This window comes from Ursus arctos, unplaced genomic scaffold, assembly GCF_023065955.2.
Source record: "Ursus arctos isolate Adak ecotype North America unplaced genomic scaffold, UrsArc2.0 scaffold_25, whole genome shotgun sequence".
In the NCBI taxonomy this organism is placed as follows: Eukaryota; Metazoa; Chordata; class Mammalia; order Carnivora; family Ursidae; genus Ursus; species Ursus arctos.
Window position 1 is genome coordinate 14,484,155 of NW_026622930.1, and position 17,384 is coordinate 14,501,538.

The following is a 17,384-nucleotide window of genomic DNA, read 5'->3' on the forward strand; positions in this document are numbered from 1 at the left end:
TATTTTATGCGTATTTTCTTGTAAACCTTGTGGCTATCATCCTGCACTTAAAACCTTTAAAAATATGGATTTCAGGGGCATCTGGGTGGCTCAGTGAGTTGGGCATTTCTTAGCTCAGCTCAGGTCTTGCCCTCAGGGGCCTGAGTTCAGGCCCCACATTGGGCTCCACACTGGGCATGAAGCTTACATTTAAAAAAAAAAAATATATATATATATATATATATATATATATATATATATATATATGGATTTCTAATTATTTTTACAGGTATTGGTAAATCTTTGCATAATCCCGTGAGAAAGGCGGGCACTTAGAAAACTGAGTAGGAGCTGAACTGACATAGTGAGGAATTCATTGCTCCCAGTAATTTTTTGTTTCTGGCACGTTCTTCAGGATCACAATACTCAAGCCATCTTCACCACTACTACGATGCAAGAAATATCAACAGTTTATTGGTATTCGAAATACTAATTAAAAAAATAAATTCAGGCACCATAGCTATTTAAGAAATCGGACCTAGAGTGTCATTTTATGATCCATATCCTACTGTCCGCTTTAAGGTCGCCTGCGGAAATAAAATCTACACTTAGAAAGTTAGGTTTTGGGGCGCCTGGGTGGCACAGCGGTTGGGCGTCTGCCTTCGGCTCAGGGCGTGATCCCGGCGTTATGGGATCGAGCCCCACATCGAGCTCTTCCGCTGTGAGCCTGTTTCTTCCTCTCCCACTCTCCCCCTGCTTGTGTTCCCTCTCTCGCTGGCTGTCTCTATCTCTGTCAAATAAATAAATAAAACCTTTAAAAAAAAAAAAAAAAAAGAAAGTTAGGTTTTATCCCCAATGTCTGGTATAGTGAGCAGTATGGAGCAGCAAGAAACACACACACACACACACACACACACACACACACACACACACACACACACAGTATCAGGTAAAAAATGAGATAAGCATCCTGGTGTTGATTCTCCCAGGCACAAACGTAGCCCTGGTCCGGACAGGGGCCTTTCCAGACAGACAGGCGCTTCCCGGTTTCCCAGCAGCAGGAGGCGGCGGGCGGGGGTGGTCGCCGAGGGTCCGCCAGAGGTCTGGGGGGGCTCAGTGAGGGCTCAGCGCGTGACAGCGGCTGGGGACGCCCGGCCGGGCCGGGGTGGCGACGGGGGGTAAGGGCCCACTCGCTGGAGGAGAGCTGGCGGGCCGTGGTCGCCTGCGGCTCCGGGCGCCCTCACGGTCCCCCACTGGGAAGGGCGGGGCGAAACGGGAGCGGGCGGTGTCGGCGGCGACGGCGGCTGGGGGCGGGGCCGCGCGAGGCCGCGCCGCCGCTTTTCTCGGCTCGGGGGCGCGCGGCGCGGGCCCGCCGGGCTGGGGGACGAAGCAGCGGCCGGGCGCGAACGCCGCAGGTGACCCGGGCCAGGAGCTGGCTGCGCGGGCGGCGGTGGCTGAGTGGAGGCGGGGGGCGGGACCTCGCTCGGCTCGGCTCGCAGCCTGGGCGCTGCGGGCCGCGGAGACGAGCCGAGGCGGGCGCCGGGCGCGCGGCACCCCACTTGACGGCCGGCGGCGCCCGCGGCCCTCAGCATGTTCCGCGAGGCGAGGGTTCTCCTCCCGCCCGTGGGCTGAAGCGGCGGCAGCGGCGGCCAGAAGAAGAGACATGCACCTGTGCGGCGCGGCTTAGAGGACGCGGCAGGCGGGAAGTCCCGGCCGCCAGCGGGAGGGCTTTCTTCGCCGGGCCGCGGCCGCCTGCCGCCGCCGCGGGCCCGAGCCGGAGCGGCGGGGTGGGCGCCCCGACATGGCGGCCCGGAGCGCCCCGAACTGCCACCTGCGGCTCGAGTGGGTGTACGGCTACCGGGGCCACCAGTGCCGCAACAACCTCTACTACACGGCGGCCAAGGAGATCGTGTACTTCGTGGCGGGCGTCGGCGTGGTGTACAGCCCGCGGGAGCACCGGCAGAAGTTCTACCGGGGCCACAGCGACGACATCATCAGGTACGGGGGGCGGGGGCGGCCGTCAGCCCTTTGAACCGCTCGCCGAGTTGGCACTTGCGCGTCCTTCTGGGTGTCTGCCGTGACCCGCTCTTGCAGGGAGCATCGCCCCAGGCAGAAACCCGCCAGTGTCTTGTCCCGGATCCACCCTGGTGACACCCGACAAACGCCTTTTCCCGTCTCCGCGTTCTAGAGTCTTTCCCTCGGGTCGATGCGGTGACACTGGGTGTTCGGTTTTATGGCTTTGTGCCCTTCTCCCTCCTTCAAATTTACGAAAACTGCAAAAAGATTATTTTGGTAGCAGTTTATTCCTTTAAATCCCGCCAGAGATTTCTTATTACACGAGTTCTTAAAGCGCCAGGGGGAAATCCTTTACCTGATAGGAAACTGATAAAAGCACCGCAAGCTGTAGGCTCTAAAATATAGGTCCTGGGAAGCGCGCCCAGGTGGCATCCTGCAGGGCATTCACCTCGTGGCCATAATAATGAGTTCAGGTTTCACTGCCTACTGTTATCAGCAGATAAAAAAGAAACCCCGGCAGCCTGCAGGTGATTCATTGGAAATTAAAAATTTGCACACCTAAGGGCACTTTGGTGGCGTTTAATCTGAAGAAGCAGCTGAAAATGATTCCACTGATTTCCAATTTTCTTGTTTTCTCTAAAGTACCCCCGAATAAGTTCAGTTTTGTGCTTTTTATTTAAATCACTTTTTTCCAGTTAATTATTCTTTGTGCGTTATCTTAAAATTGGTGTCAGTGCTTGTTTACATTTTAGTGAGCGGTATATTTGAAATGTAATTTCCAATCAGTGTCTCAGCTTAACTTTTTTGGCAAATAAAGAGCTGCAGAAATGATTCTAGGCCATTGATTATGCTTCAAGTACGTTTTTGTCCTTGACAGAAGGAGAATATATGTTTAAAATGTTTAAAAACATTTTGAGAATGTGTGTGCTGCTTCTGGGTTTTTAACAGAGATTCCGTGATTTGACTTGGTTGCTCAGTTTTATTCCCTTATTTATGTTCCACAGGATTTAAATTGGGCATTTCAAGTCCAGTATCTTCGTTTGTTATCTTGTAGGCAAGATGCTCTGGTACTTACATTCTGTAAATAACAAGAGTTCTAGTTTGCGGTGTTTCTGTACAACTGTGGTCTTTAAAGGCAGAAAGGAGACCTAAAGGTAGAGCAAGATGGAGTAAAGATAAGGAGAGTAAAAATTGAGATTATGGAATAGGGAATGAAGTGGTATTTTTGTTCGTTGGTTGTTGTTCACCCCAAGGGTAGAATTTACCCCAGTTCTTTGACTTTTTCCTCAGTCGTTTCCAATTTCTCTCTTCTTTTCCTTGTGTTATGTCTCCCACAGTACAGGAGAGAGTAGTTTTACTTAGTTGAAGCAGCCTGGACTGAAGCCCTCTTCCAGATACTGTCGGGTTGAATTCAGTAGGTGGGGTATGTGTGAAGGATTTTGAAGTCTTCTTACGGAGCACTTCTATTATTTTTACTCCTTGGCAGTTGAGAGCTGTGTAGTACAAGGCTTTCAGAAACTAGATATGATTTATTTGATGCGGTACATTACGTTTTGTTTATCCTTCCAGCAGCAAAGCTACATGTCACACTGCTTGAATTTTTGTAGTTGTGTTTTAGTAAACTGTAAGGAAGGTAATGCTTTTGTCTTTTTTTGGTATATAGAGTTGCACGGCCCGTACATATATCTCAAAATGACAAACTACTCTAATTTTTGCCGTAATTGGATACATGCTTATGATTTTATGCAAACGATTCATCCTTAAAATAATTTATAACAAAAAACGTTTCCCCAAAAATTGTAATGGGGGTAGTGAAATCTGACTCATGTAGCATCTTGAAATTGGTGGCATGTATTGAATACAGTACTGAAGTTATAACTTAAAAATCAGTGAGAGAGCTCTGGAAATTTTAATTCAAATAGTAATGACACAGATCATTCTTGTTTATGAAATCAAATTTTCAAACCTTTTGATTTTTTTCAATTGGTGTTTGAAATGTAAGTATAGAAACTACTCCAGTAACTTTTCAGTTATGTTACAACAAAAAATGTAATACTCATAAAGTGATAAATGCTGGAAAACAATATTGCTGTCATGTTAGCTTTAGTAATAAAAATTCAGTACTGTTTTTATCATGTTTTGTTGGTTGAAACATAGAACTTGTTGGTCAAATATGACTTAGTCTGGGGCTAAGATTATTCCAGAATGAGCAGATTGTTATCCTTAGGTTTTGAAAATGTAGGTGCTATATTGATTGTAAAGACTCATTTGCTTACCAGTTCTCCTGTCATCTTACTACATCTCTCTCATATGACGAATAGTGGTGCCACCTAACTTGTCTTACCATTTTATGTGTGACTGGTAGTTGTCTTCTTTTTGCCATGTATCTGTATATACTTCTCTAGTAATTTATTCTTTAGTTATGTTTATTTCAGTACTACAGATTCATGTAGAAATTCATTTCACTGTCAGGAATAATACAGGGATTTTAGGGTCAATTTTTTTTTTTCAGTGTCTCAAGTTATTGACAAAATTCTCCAGTTGTTAAGTGTTTATTACAGGTTTAAATTGTAAAATAAATTATAAAACTCTAGACTACTAGTTTTAGCACAAGGTGCACTTCTATAGCTTGGTCTGTATTTTGAAACTTTTCCCAATTGTCTTTCCAAAGGATGCAATAACTTAAAATTTTTTTTCTTTTTTTTAAGCAGGCTCCATGCCCAGTGTGGAGCCCAGCGTGGGGGCTTGAACTCAAAACCCTGAGATCGGGAGTCGGACATTTAACCAACTGAGCCACCCAGGCACCCATAAATTTATTTTTCTAGTTACTTCCCAACACTTTCAAGTTTGTTCTTGAAGTGGTGAATATTATTGGCCATTTTCAAACCATTTATCACCAGTGAGGACCTTTGATGGACTGTAGTTAGCTTGATGCATTTTGGTACTTGACTCTGGTTTTCTTATGCAAGTGATCCTCCATAGTGAACTGTAGGTGCCCATTGTTTTTGTATGTTGTAGGTATAGAATTGAAGTGTTGTTGTTGTTGTTTTTTTTTTAGACTTATTTTGTTTGAGAGAGAGCGTACACTTGGATGTGTGAATGAGGGAGGAGGGGCAGAGAGAGAGGGACAAGCAGACTCCTCGCTGAACAGGGAACCCAAGGCGGGGCCTCCATCCCAGCACCCTGAGATCAAGACCTGAGCTGAGATCAAGAGTCAGATGCTTATCCTAATTGGCTGAGCCACCCAGGCGCCCACCCCTCTTTATTTTCTAAACATGGTGAAAGTATCTCACAAGTTAGTGATGAGCCTAAATTACATAATGGGTCTGAGATACTTTGGGGAGCATACCATATTATATGATTGCAGGTTAGAATGATAATTATCCATTGCTTCTGGATAGGACTTCTTTTTCTTTAGACAAAATGAAAAGTATAGTAGCTCTTTTCTTCAATTATGGTAGGCGGTGTTCTTAAGAAAGAAAACCGATCAACTGAGCAGTAAGATCCTGGTGAGTAAGAAGGTGAATGAGGAGAAGCCTGGCCTCATGGCTTTCCCTCTCTAGCAGTGGCTGAGCAGTGAACTCTGATGGATTCGGTGGAAAATAGAAAAAGAAAACAAAAAACTGATCAAACTTCACCATAATCTAGTAAAAGTGGTTTTTAACAGCTCTATTTATGGTATAGGAATTGAATAATACAAGTCAAATTGTAGTTGGAAAAACAATTCAGAATGTCTGATGATTTTATGGTGGATCAGTAATTTTTTGTGTTTATATGGGTTCAAGGTGCAACTTTTTAAGGTCTGGAAGGAATTACTGCAGATCTACTTGTTGTCTACTTACGTTTTCAGATATATGGGCAATACTTCTCATACCTGGCTGATCATCAGAATCATTTAAAGAGCTTTTTGCCAATTTTCTAGACTTTTCCTCAGGGTGCTAAGTCAGAATCCTCTAGGGTTGGAGTCCAGAAATCTTTTTTTTTTTTTTAAGTGCCCCAGATGATTCTGTTTGGGAAGCTCACTGCCAATCTGTGTGCCAAAACATGCATGCTTAGAATTCTTAACATAAGCAGTTTGAGAAATGGATATAAACCCTCCCTTGAAACCTAATACCATAATTTTCTTATGCACTGTGTAGTATCTAGAAGCAGTACCTCCAAAAATGTTAGAAAATATACAGATTTTGTAAAATGTCCCTATATTTAAGTTACTAGAATTTGGTGAACTTAACTTTCATAGACTATATAATGATGTATCCTGTAAGGTTTCATCTTCTGTGTCTGGATATCAAAATATTTATGGTTATTTGTTTTATAAATACTACATAGTTAAGAGATAAAATTAAAAGATGTTTTCAGGGAAAGGTAGGAATTATCTGGAATAATAGTTCGAGTTGTCATAAATCTAAATTAAATGTATCTTTATTAAGGGAAAAGTCAAATTTTTAGATTTGCATTATAATAACTATTGTTTATAATGTCTTGTTGAATATGCAGGGAACTAACAAAATATATTTTGGATATAAATGAAGGAAAATGTAGAATAATAAATTCTTAGAACCATTAAGAACTTACTGTTCAAGGCCTTTTCACACCTCAAAGAAATACAGTCTTCCTCACTATCTGAAAGTAGCATATTCCCCTGAAACTTTAAAGCCAAAATGGTGTAAAGCAAAGAAGCAGTTACCATTAATTTATGTGGAAAAATTTTTGTGCATTTCTAGACCCAAAAAATAACTTCTCTTAGCTTTTCTTTCTTTCTTTCTTTCTTTCTTTCTTTCTTTCTTTCTTTCTTTCTTTCTTTCTTTCTTTTTTTAAAGATTTTATTTATTTGACAGAGAGAGAGAGACAGCCAGCGAGAGAGGGAACACAGGCAGGGGGAGTGGGAGAGGAAGAAGCAGGCTCCCAGCGGAGGAGCCTGACGTGGTGCTTGATCCCAGGACTCTGGGATCACGCCCTGAGCCGAAGGCAGACGCTTAATGACTGAGCCACCCAGGCGCCCCATCTCTTAGCTTTTCTGATACCTTAGGACACATCTTGCTAAAATACGCACAAACTAAATTGAGATATAAAGCACAAATGCTCACAAACACAGTTCAAAGCTATGATGTCTTGATGCTGGGGCGCTGAATGTAGTTCCAAGCAAGGAGCTTTGGCGGGACCACTTTCCTTGCTTGGGGTATATGCTCTGTAACAGTTTGGAGTAAAACAAACGCTATTTTTGCTTTTTGCCTTTTTTGTAAAAGCTAAATTCCTTTTTGGATTCCTTTCAGTTAGTGAAAACAGATTCTAATGTAGGTCTTTTGTAAAAGGGTGGCGTAATGTGACCTTTCAAAAAAAACAAAACAGGAGATACCTGTATTTACTGAACATTAACTTTGTGTAAGGGTCCTGCCTGAAGATATTCTGAGTTTAAAGACACAATCAGTCAAGTAAAGAATTAATTAGGATACTATATGTACTAGGGATAGCACTGGTATGCCTGTAATCTGGTATGTACATGGGGACATAACAGTTCACAATGATGTTTCTTAATATAATACCTTAACTGGGTCTTTAAGGAAAACAGGAAGAAATGTTATCAAAAGAAATGAGTGAAGGTATAGCATCCTGGGAAGGTATAGCATCATATGCAGTGGTCTCATGTTAAGAGAGAATATTTGGAAGAGTTATTTGTACTCACTATCTTCAGCTCTTTTTTTTTTTTTTTTAGGGATTTGTTTATCCATTTTAGAGAGAGTGCAAGTGGAAGGGATGGAGGGAGAGAGAGAATCTCAAGCTGACTCTGAGCTGAACGCAGAGCCCAATGTGGGGCTCAATCCGACGATCCCAATATCATGACCCGAGCTGAAACCAAGAGTCAGATGCTCAACTGACTGGGCCACCCAGGTGCCCCTTCAGTTCTTTTTCTCCCATTCAGTCCTTTCTGTTTCTGTCCCTTCAGTCTTTCTGTTTCACCATAACAGCTCTTGTCAAAATCACCAGTGATCTCCACATTGCCACATCCATTGATCAAACTCTCTGTTCTCATCTTTTTTGATTTGTCATCATCATTTGCCACAGTTGGTCACTCTTACCTTAAGACTTTCTTCAGTGGCATTTGGGACACATCTTAGCATAGAAATGGGTGTTTTTTTTATTCTTTTAGCAAATATTTATTGAGTACCTATTATTTGCCAGGGGCTATTCTAAGCATTAGGGATACAGCAGTGAACCAAACAGATGAAATTCTCTACCCTCATGGAATTTATATCTACTGGGGGAAGATACTGAAAAAACAAGAAATATATTATCTGGTGTATATATATATATTTATTTATATACAACATAAAAATACTATACATATATACACTATACGTACTGTGTATATGTGTAATGTACACATATGTATATGTTATATACACATACATAGTACATATAGTATGTAGTATATATATTATATAGCATTTATATATATACAGTAGGGCTTTGAACAATGCAGGTGTTGGGGTACTGACTCCCCCATGCAGTTGAAAATCTGCATATAACTTGACTTACTCAAAAATTAACTAATAGCCTACTATTGACCAGAAGCCATATCAATACCATAAGCAGTTGATTAATACATATTTTGTATGTTGTATGTATTCTTTTTTTATAATATGTTATCTTAGTCACCGTACAGTATATCCTTAGTGTTGTATGTATTCTATACTGTATTCTTACAATAAAGTAAGCTAAGAGAAAAGGTTTTTAAGAAAATCCTAAGGAAGGGATGCCTTGGTGGCTCTGTTGGTTAAGTGTCTGCCTTTGGCTCAGGTCATGATCACAGGGTCTTGGGATCAGGCCCGCATCTATCTATCTATCTATCTATCTATCTCTGTATATCAGATAAATAAAATCTTTAAAAAATATTTTTAAAAATCCTAAGGAAGAGAAAATACATTTATAGTCCTGTAGTATATTGATTGAAAAAAATCTGCATATAAGTGGAACCGTGTTCAAGGGCCAACTGTATATATTGTGTCTAAGGACTTAAAAAAAAAAAAGGAAAGTGAGGTAGAGACTAGAGACTATTGGGAAGAGTTTAGATAGGGTAATCAAGAAAACCTCACTGTAAAGTGTAACACTTGAGTAGAGACTTGGAGATAAGGGAATGTGCTGCTGTGTGGGTATTTTAAAGAAAGGACATTTCAAACAGAGGAACTATCATGTGCAAAAGCCCTGAAGTGAAATGCCTTATGTGTGTGAGGCAAAGTAATAAAGTTAATGTGTCCGGAGTGCAGTGAATTTGGGTGTTATTAGTAAGAAATGAGGTCTGCTGAAGTGATGGGGCAGATTGCATAGGACTTCCTGGGCTGACAGGATTTTATTTTAGCCTTCCCATTTGAGACTGGAAGTTATTGGAACACTTTAATCAAGTTAGTGACATAATTTGACTTAATGGTTTAACAAGGTCACTGTGCTCTGAGGTTGAGAACAGACGGAGGGAGAGGGGCAGGATGCAAAAGGAGAGACCGTTCAGGAGACGGTTGCAGTAATCTAGTCATGTGATAGGGGTGGCTTGGGCCAGAGTGGTAGCAGTGCAAGTGGTGAGAAAGGGTCAGATATATTTCAAAGACAGAGGCAACATGATTTGCTGATGGATCAGATATAACGTGTGACAGGAAAAAAAAAAAAGGTCAATGATAATTATGTTTTTGGCTGAAACAACTGAAAGAATGGAATTGCTAATTACTGAATTGGGAAAAACTGGGAAGGGCAAATTTTCTGTTTTGGGGAAAAAAGCAAGATCACGAGCTCTGTTTTAAAAGTGTTACATATGAGATACTAATAGTCACAGTTGAACATATGTGTCTGTAATTCAGGGGAGCAGTTATAGGCTGCTATAAATTTAGGTGTTATTAGTATATAGGTAATATTTAATAAAACCATGAACCTGGATGAGATCACCAAGGGAATAAGTATAGATGGAGAAAAGATCTAAAAAACATTGATTCCTGTGGCACTCCAACATTTGAATGTATAACTTGAAAAAGAACTGATAAAAAAATGTAACCAGAGAGGCAGGAGGAAAACCAAGAGAGTGTGGGGTCATGGAAGTCAAATGAAAAGAGTATTTCAGGAGAGGGAAGCGATCAGCTATATCCAGTAAGGCGAGGAATGCTGCACCGCAGTGGAGATGTTAGCTGTTCTACAATAATCACATTATAATCACAAGACTTTCCGGGAGACTGTATGTCCAGGTGATCGTTGGAACAGGGACGAGCGGGAAATCAAAATGAATCACTTCATTATTAGTATACAAAACTGGCCGCCTTCAGGGTTTTTCCAGAATCTTCTAGTTTTCGTGATAGATGGCACATGACTGGCAGCTCTAGCTCCTTGCTACTGAAGGGTGTGAGCCTCAGACTAGCTTTAGCATCACCTGCATTTAGAAATGCAGATCTCAAGGTGCCTGGGTGGCTCAGTTGGTTAAGCATCCAACTCTTGATTTCGGCTCAGGTCATGATCCGGGGGTCATGGGATTGAGCCCTGTGTTGGGCTCTGCGCTCAGCGGGGAGTCTCCTTCTCTCCCTCTCTCTCCCTTTGGCCCCGCTCTCGTGCACACTTGCGTGAGTGTGTGCGCTCTCCCTCTCTCAAACAAATCTTAAAAAAAAAAAAAAATGCAGATCTCAAACTCCACCCCAGACCTACTAAATTAGACTGTATTGTAATATTCTCAGGTAATTTGAAAACGTATTAAAATTTGAAAAACATGCTCTAGATCAGTGGTTTTCAATGTGTGGTCCTTGAACCAGCAGCATAGTATCACGTGGAAACTTGTTAGAACTACAAATTTGTAGGCTTTCCCCCAGACCGAATCAGGTACTGTAGATATAGGTAAGACCCAGCAATCTATTTTAATCACCTTCAGGTGATACTCATGTAGTCTGAAGTTTGAAAACCACTGCTCTAGATTCCTGATTCGCAACCCTGACTATATATTAGAATCACTTGGACACTTAAAAACAGCGAACGTAATAAAACCACCAATGGCTGAATCTCATCCCTGGAAATTCTGATTTAATTTGTTTAGGGTAGGTCTTGAGTATAGTTTGTTGTTGTTTGCTTCTGTTTTAACATTTTAAGCTTCCTAGATGGTTCTAATGCAGCGGGGTTGAAAACCACCGCTGTAAATATAGTAGTAATCCATGTTTAGCTAGTGGGCTAGGAAGTCAACCTGAAAAAAATTCAGAGCCTGGTCAAATTTATTCACTTACTATTATGCATTATATAATGATGTGGATAATTTGCTAAGTATTGAAATCCCTTTAAAAACTTCAGACCTCTTGCCTAAGGTCCCCTCATGCTGTCTCCATGTTTGGAGATTCATTACTCAAAACAAAAAACAATCAGTATGTCCTCAGTGTGGTTTTCTGTTGATGGATCTGCTCAGTATCATCAGGTACTTAAAACACTGAAAGATAGATATCATGCATCATCAGTTCAGAAAAATGCTCACTCACTGGGGACCTGGAAAGTTCACCTAATGTGCAAAATTATATGCATCCTGGATGGTTTCAAGTGAGATGTAACTCAGTGCCCCAGGTGATGATTTCAACAGACTCAGGAAACAGTTGCAGTGGGTTCGCCCGAGTAATTTGGACCCTGGAAAGCCCAAGATTGTCCATTAATAAATTCCGTTTTGGAGCCAGAGTCTGCACTCAGAGATAGATCAAATTTGTTAATATTTGATAAGGAACATAAATACATCAAAAGGACAGATCATCTCCACCCTATGAAATTCTAAAGTGGATGTATTTGCATAGACAGTTCAAATAACACACTAGGTTCACGTCCAGTCAGAGAAGGTAGCTGAGATGATGTGTTTTGTAGGGCTTGAGACTACATGTTGCCACTACCCAAGCATAAAGCAGCCACAAACAGCAGGCAGACTGGCTTCGGTCCTAAAGGCCATTGTGTCTCAGTATGGATCAGTATTCTGAGACAGCATAGCACTGGCAAGGGCTTACACCTAAACAGCATAAACAAGCTGCTTAGGCTACAGTCATATCTATTCTATTTGTAAGTGGCACATGGCATCACCATATTGGCCAAAGACCCCCAAGAACTGGTACAAAGTCCTTAATAGAGCCTGGACTTCCTATCTAAAGTATTACCTTCTGTTGGCCAATTTAATTTCAAGGTGGATTGGATTGTTAAATGGTCATGTGAAATATAGCACCTATCTTATGACACGGGCATGCATATCTATCTGAAGTAGTAAGCATGGGGAAAAACACTAACTCCTTGGTGTTGGTCGATTGCTAGAATGAGGGAATAGGCATGGGACCAAATATGGACATTGTACCCTGGATCTAGCTTTATTTGGAGTCTATAGTCAGGCTCAATTCATAACACCACAAAATTCTTAATTTTTTTTTCTTCTGGGATGGGCAGCTCATATTCTAGATTGACAAACGAGAAGTTGTGATTGTAGGAGTTGTTAATCTAGATTTCACTTTTTCTGGGCACCTGGGTGGCTCAGCTGTTAAGCATCTGCCTTCCCCTTGGGTCATGATCCCAGGGTCCTGGCACTGAGTCCCACATTGGGCTCCCTGCTCAGCGGGAAGCCTGCTTCTCCCTCTCCCCCTGCTTGTGTTCCCTCTCTCGATGTCTCTCTCTCTGTCAAATAAATAAATAAAATCTTAAAAATAAATAAATAAAAGTTACCTTGTTCTTCACAATTGGGGGGAGAATACCTGATTTTACATTAATTCAGAAGTTACGGAATATAGGGATAAAGCAAAGAGACGGGTTGGATGTGAAGTGAGAATTCTGGATTGTATCATTACCATGATATGGATGGTGTCAACCTCTTGATGGAGCCCAAGAAAGTGAGATGTCATTGTCATGGATGCTAGAAGCATGGGATGTGGCAAAACAGGGAGCACCTAATTGAAATTAAAGACCCAGAAATAAATTGATGGCAAGAGAAGTGCACATAGCCCATTCCCCAAATCAGTTAGATGAACTGAGATGCACAGTTACCTTGTCATGGAAATCCTGCTGCTCTTTCTGTGAATCGTGTACCTAATTCACCTCCCAATGTAGGGGACATCCATTCTCTGCCCACAGTCCATTGGAATCACTTTTCATCACTGTGGGAGGACTGACTTTTTTTGGTCAGGAGGTACAGTACTAGACGCTACTGCCTCCGGTGCGGAAGCTCTCATTACGTATACATTTCAGTGTATGGAGCATAAATACAGTTGCTACAAGCAGTTAATCTAAAGAATTTGCAGTTTTTACTTGGTGTGATGTTGCTCATGGTATTATTTAAATTAGCCACAAGGTGATGATGTAACCAAGTCTAACCACCTCAACAGTCCGTATTTTTATAGGTGGTTGATCAGGGAGGAGGGCATAATTCCCAACCAGGAATGGAAAGTGAAAGGCCATTCTAAGTCTTGCAACATAGGTGATAACTAACTACAGAGTCTACAGACTAGTCATCATTACTTGATTGCAGTGTGTCTTTTCTAATTATTAACCTGTGGACAATGTATTTAACACATAAAACACTACAGAAGGTGGCTGTACCATCACGGTAAGAAATGTTACCTGTCACCTGGATGTTAGATTCAGATGACATGCACTTGCAAGGGCAACTTTTACAACCATAAAGAGACTACACTGGAGTCTGAGGTTGACATAATAAGGAGTATGAGAGGCTTCATAGGCCTCCCCCTCAAAGGGTAGTTGTTACATTTTTTTAAATTAGTGATACATGCTATAGAATACAATTACAGAAAATTGAAAGCTGTAGAAAAATATTTACCCATGATCTTGCAATCTGGAGATAATACTATTGTGTTTTAGAGATTTCCTTTTGAGCCTTTTTTTGTTTTTAAGAGCTGTTTTAGTTTTACACCAAGATTGAGAGGAAGGAACAGATTTCCCATATACCCCCTGCTCCACACATGCATAGCCTCCCCATTATCAGTATCACCCACCAGAATGGTACACTTTTTACCAAGGATGAACCTATGGTAACACATCATACTCAAAATCCATGGTTTACCTTAGGGGCACTCTTGGTGTTATACATTCTTTGGGTTTGGACAAATGTGCAGTGACATATGTTCATCACTATAATATACAGAGTAGTTTTGCTGACCTAAAAATCCTCTGTGCTCTGCCTGTATACTCCGTAGCTCCACCCCCCAACCAGTTGATGTTCCTACTGTCTCTATAGTTTTGCCTTTTCCAAAATGTCATATAGTCGGACTCGTACAGTATGTAACCTTTTCAAATGGACTTCTTTCACTTAGTAATATGCATTTAAGGTTCTTCCATGTGTTTTCTTGGCTGATAGCTCATTTCCTTTGAGCGCTAAATAATATTCCATTGCCTGGACATACCAAGTTCATTTATCCATTCACCTACTGAAGGGTATCTTGGTTGCTTCCAAGTTTTGCAGTAATGAATAAGGCTCCTGTGAACATCTATGTGCAAGTTTTTGGGTAGACAGAAATTTTTAACTCCTTTGGGTAAATATTAAGGAGCACAATTGCTGGATTGTATGGTAACAGTATATTTAGTTTTGTAAGAAACCACCAAACTGTCTTCCAAAGTGGCTGTACCATTTTGCATTCCCACCAGCAGTGTATGAAAGTCTCTTTTACTCATCCTCATCAGCATTTGGCATTGTCAATGTTCTGGGTTTTGGCCATTCTAATAGGCATGTAGTGGTATCTTGTTGTGATTTGCATTTCCCTGATGTCATATGATGTGAAGCATCTTTTCATATGCTTATTTGCCATCTGTATATCTTCTTTGATGAGCGGGTCTGTTAAGGTCTTTGGCCTAATTTGTAATTGGGTTCTTTTCGTTTTGTTGAGTTTTAAGAGGTCTTTGTATGTTTTGGATAACAGTTCTTTATCAGATGTGTCTTTTGCAAATGTTTTCTCCCAGGCTATGGCTTGTCTTCAGATGTTCTTAATGTTGTCTTTCACAGAGCAGAAGTTGTTTATTTTAATGAAGTCCGGTTTATCAATTATTTCTTTCATGTATTACGTATTTGGTATTGTATCTAAAAAGGCACCACCATACCTAGGTATTTTCCTGTGTTGTCTTTTAGGAATTTTATAGTTTTATGTTTTATCTTTAGGTCTATTATCCATTTTGAGTTAATTTTTGTGAAGGGTGGTAAAGTCTGTGTTTGGATTCACTTTTTGCATGTAGTTGTCTGGTTCTAGCAACTATTTGTTGAAGAGGAGACTATCTTTGTATTGCTTTTGCTCCTTTGTCAAATATCAGTTGATTATATTTATGGGGGTCTGTTTCTGAGCTCTCTCATCTGTGAGTGTTGTTGAGTTCCACCATATGTTCAGCAATATACTAGGCAATATGTGGAATACAACTCAACTCTAATATTGACTCCAAGAATAACTAGAAAAACACTCATTCTTTCTTTCTCATTAAGAAAACTGGAACCATCCTGGGCGCAGAATCCAAATGCTCAGTGTGTAATATACCACCAAAATAAGTTACAAGGCCTACTACAGCTCTTGAATTCCGATGTTTCCACCAAAGCAACTATGTATTTCCAACATCCCTTTTCAGATCCATGATGAGGATATCCTAGCAGAGAAAGAACACCGAATTGGGAGTCAGACAGCCTGGGTTCCAGTCCTGACTGTGACTGACTAAAGGAGAAACAGTAACCAGAAAATATCGAAGTTTGAGAATTTGCTGTGAGTTCACGCTGTTTGTTGGCAGTTGCACAGCCTGGGTCAGAGAACATTGGCACGGTGGAGTCATGTGTTTTCATCTACTTACCCCATGTGCCCAGCTCAGCTCTAAGCCCTGGCAAACAGACTCGCTCATTGGGGTGGCTTTATCTCAATATAGGCTTCTAGTAACTAAGAAGGCAGTTCAAACTTCTATCAGTTCATATATTGTTTGGTCTGAGATGAAAGTGTCTACAGTCATGAGTAGAAATACATTTTGAGTATTTTGTCATTTACAGAGTCTTTATTCCTTAATGCTACACTCCAGGCAATAAATCTTTGTGAGGAAGGGAAATTTTAGTTAGTTGCTTAGTAATGCTGATGAATTTGATTGCTTGGAAGTCAGTATATAAACAGTGGATTAAGGATGCTCCATTTTACATTTTAGTCTAAGGTTTAACTACTTATGGAAGTGTTAGTTGGTACATATAGGAGTTGTAACTATGGTAGATATTCCAGAATAAATCTACATTGTCACGTAAAAGAAAAAAAAACATTGGAGCCATCAGAACTTTAAGATTTCACCCACCCTTCAACAGTATATTCAGCTCCTATCTCATATCCCTGTATGTTTGCATGAGATCCTGCCCTTTTTTGCCTGCTGCAGAGATTCTCCTCATTCACCTATATCAGTACTTTTGATGATACTTCTAGATGATTCCTGTTAACGTATAAAATATGCTCAAAAGATAGCCTTTTCAAGAAATGATGTTAAAAATTACCGAATATCCATGGGGGGAAAAATGAACCTCAACTATATCTCACCATATACAAAATTTAACTCAAATTGGGTCATATGTCTTAAACATCAAAGATAACACTATAAAGTTTTTACAAAAAAAGTATAGAAAATAGGGCATAAAATGGATGACTTATGAAAAGGAAAATTATAAATTGAATGACAATAGAATTAAAGCTTTTCAAACTTCCAGGTAACTGAAGACAGTGGTGGATGTGTAGTAAGTAACCTTTCAAAATCTCTTCCCCAAACAATGCAAAATCACTTCACAAGTATGAAATTTCTGTGCAAAGCCCTGGCTTTACCGTTACTTAGACAGAGGATACCGAGACTGTATAAGTAAAAAGAGAAAAAGAAATTCTACCATGCTCTTTTCTCTCTACCACTGAGCTTTGCAGGGAGCAACTTAACCTTAAAAAACTGTGCAAACAGTATCTTGACTGAATACTGTAAGGATAAAGACAAAAATAACTATAGATAATGGTATAGTCTAGTTAGTAAAATTGTTTCTCACAGGGCTAGCCATTCTGAAACAACCTTGGGTATATTAAACTTATATGAAAGGCTAATTTCTCACTTTTGGAGGAAGAACTTATACATAAAGGGAGGAGCTCTCAATGAACCTTGTGGTTTTGGATTAGAATCAGAGGTATCAATATGAATTTATGGTTTTTAGATATATACACACATAGATACAGTATATAGATATATGTATATACATGAGTTAGTATATATACATATATTTCCTAGTTCTGTCTACAGCCTAGAAGGAATAACACTCCATAACAATGATCACATTGACTGCCCAGATCTTGTTCTCTAAATACCATTCTCCAATAAAAGGAACTAGGGCTTCCTAGAGAAGTAGTTATTATAGGATGGAGCAGGAAAAA

The 17,384-nt window shown here is 40.5% G+C and overlaps 1 protein-coding gene across 11 annotated transcripts in view; it reads left to right on the plus strand.

Annotated features, from left to right (window-relative positions):
• The first annotated feature begins 1,434 nt into the window (after window positions 1-1,434).
• Window positions 1,435-17,384, plus strand: part of EML5 (EMAP like 5) — a 169,731-nt gene continuing 153,781 nt past the window's right edge. For 3 of the 11 annotated variants that reach the window (XM_044389982.3, XM_026515483.4, XM_044389981.3), the window contains exon 1: window positions 1,436-1,977. In XM_044389982.3, coding sequence (XP_044245917.1) covers window positions 1,781-1,977 — 197 coding nt within the window. In that variant the 5' untranslated portion in view covers window positions 1,436-1,780. Of the gene's footprint in view, window positions 1,978-17,384 lie in introns of all 11 variants that reach the window. The other 8 variants (XM_057318335.1, XM_057318332.1, XM_057318333.1 and 5 more) reach the window with 4 other exon arrangements.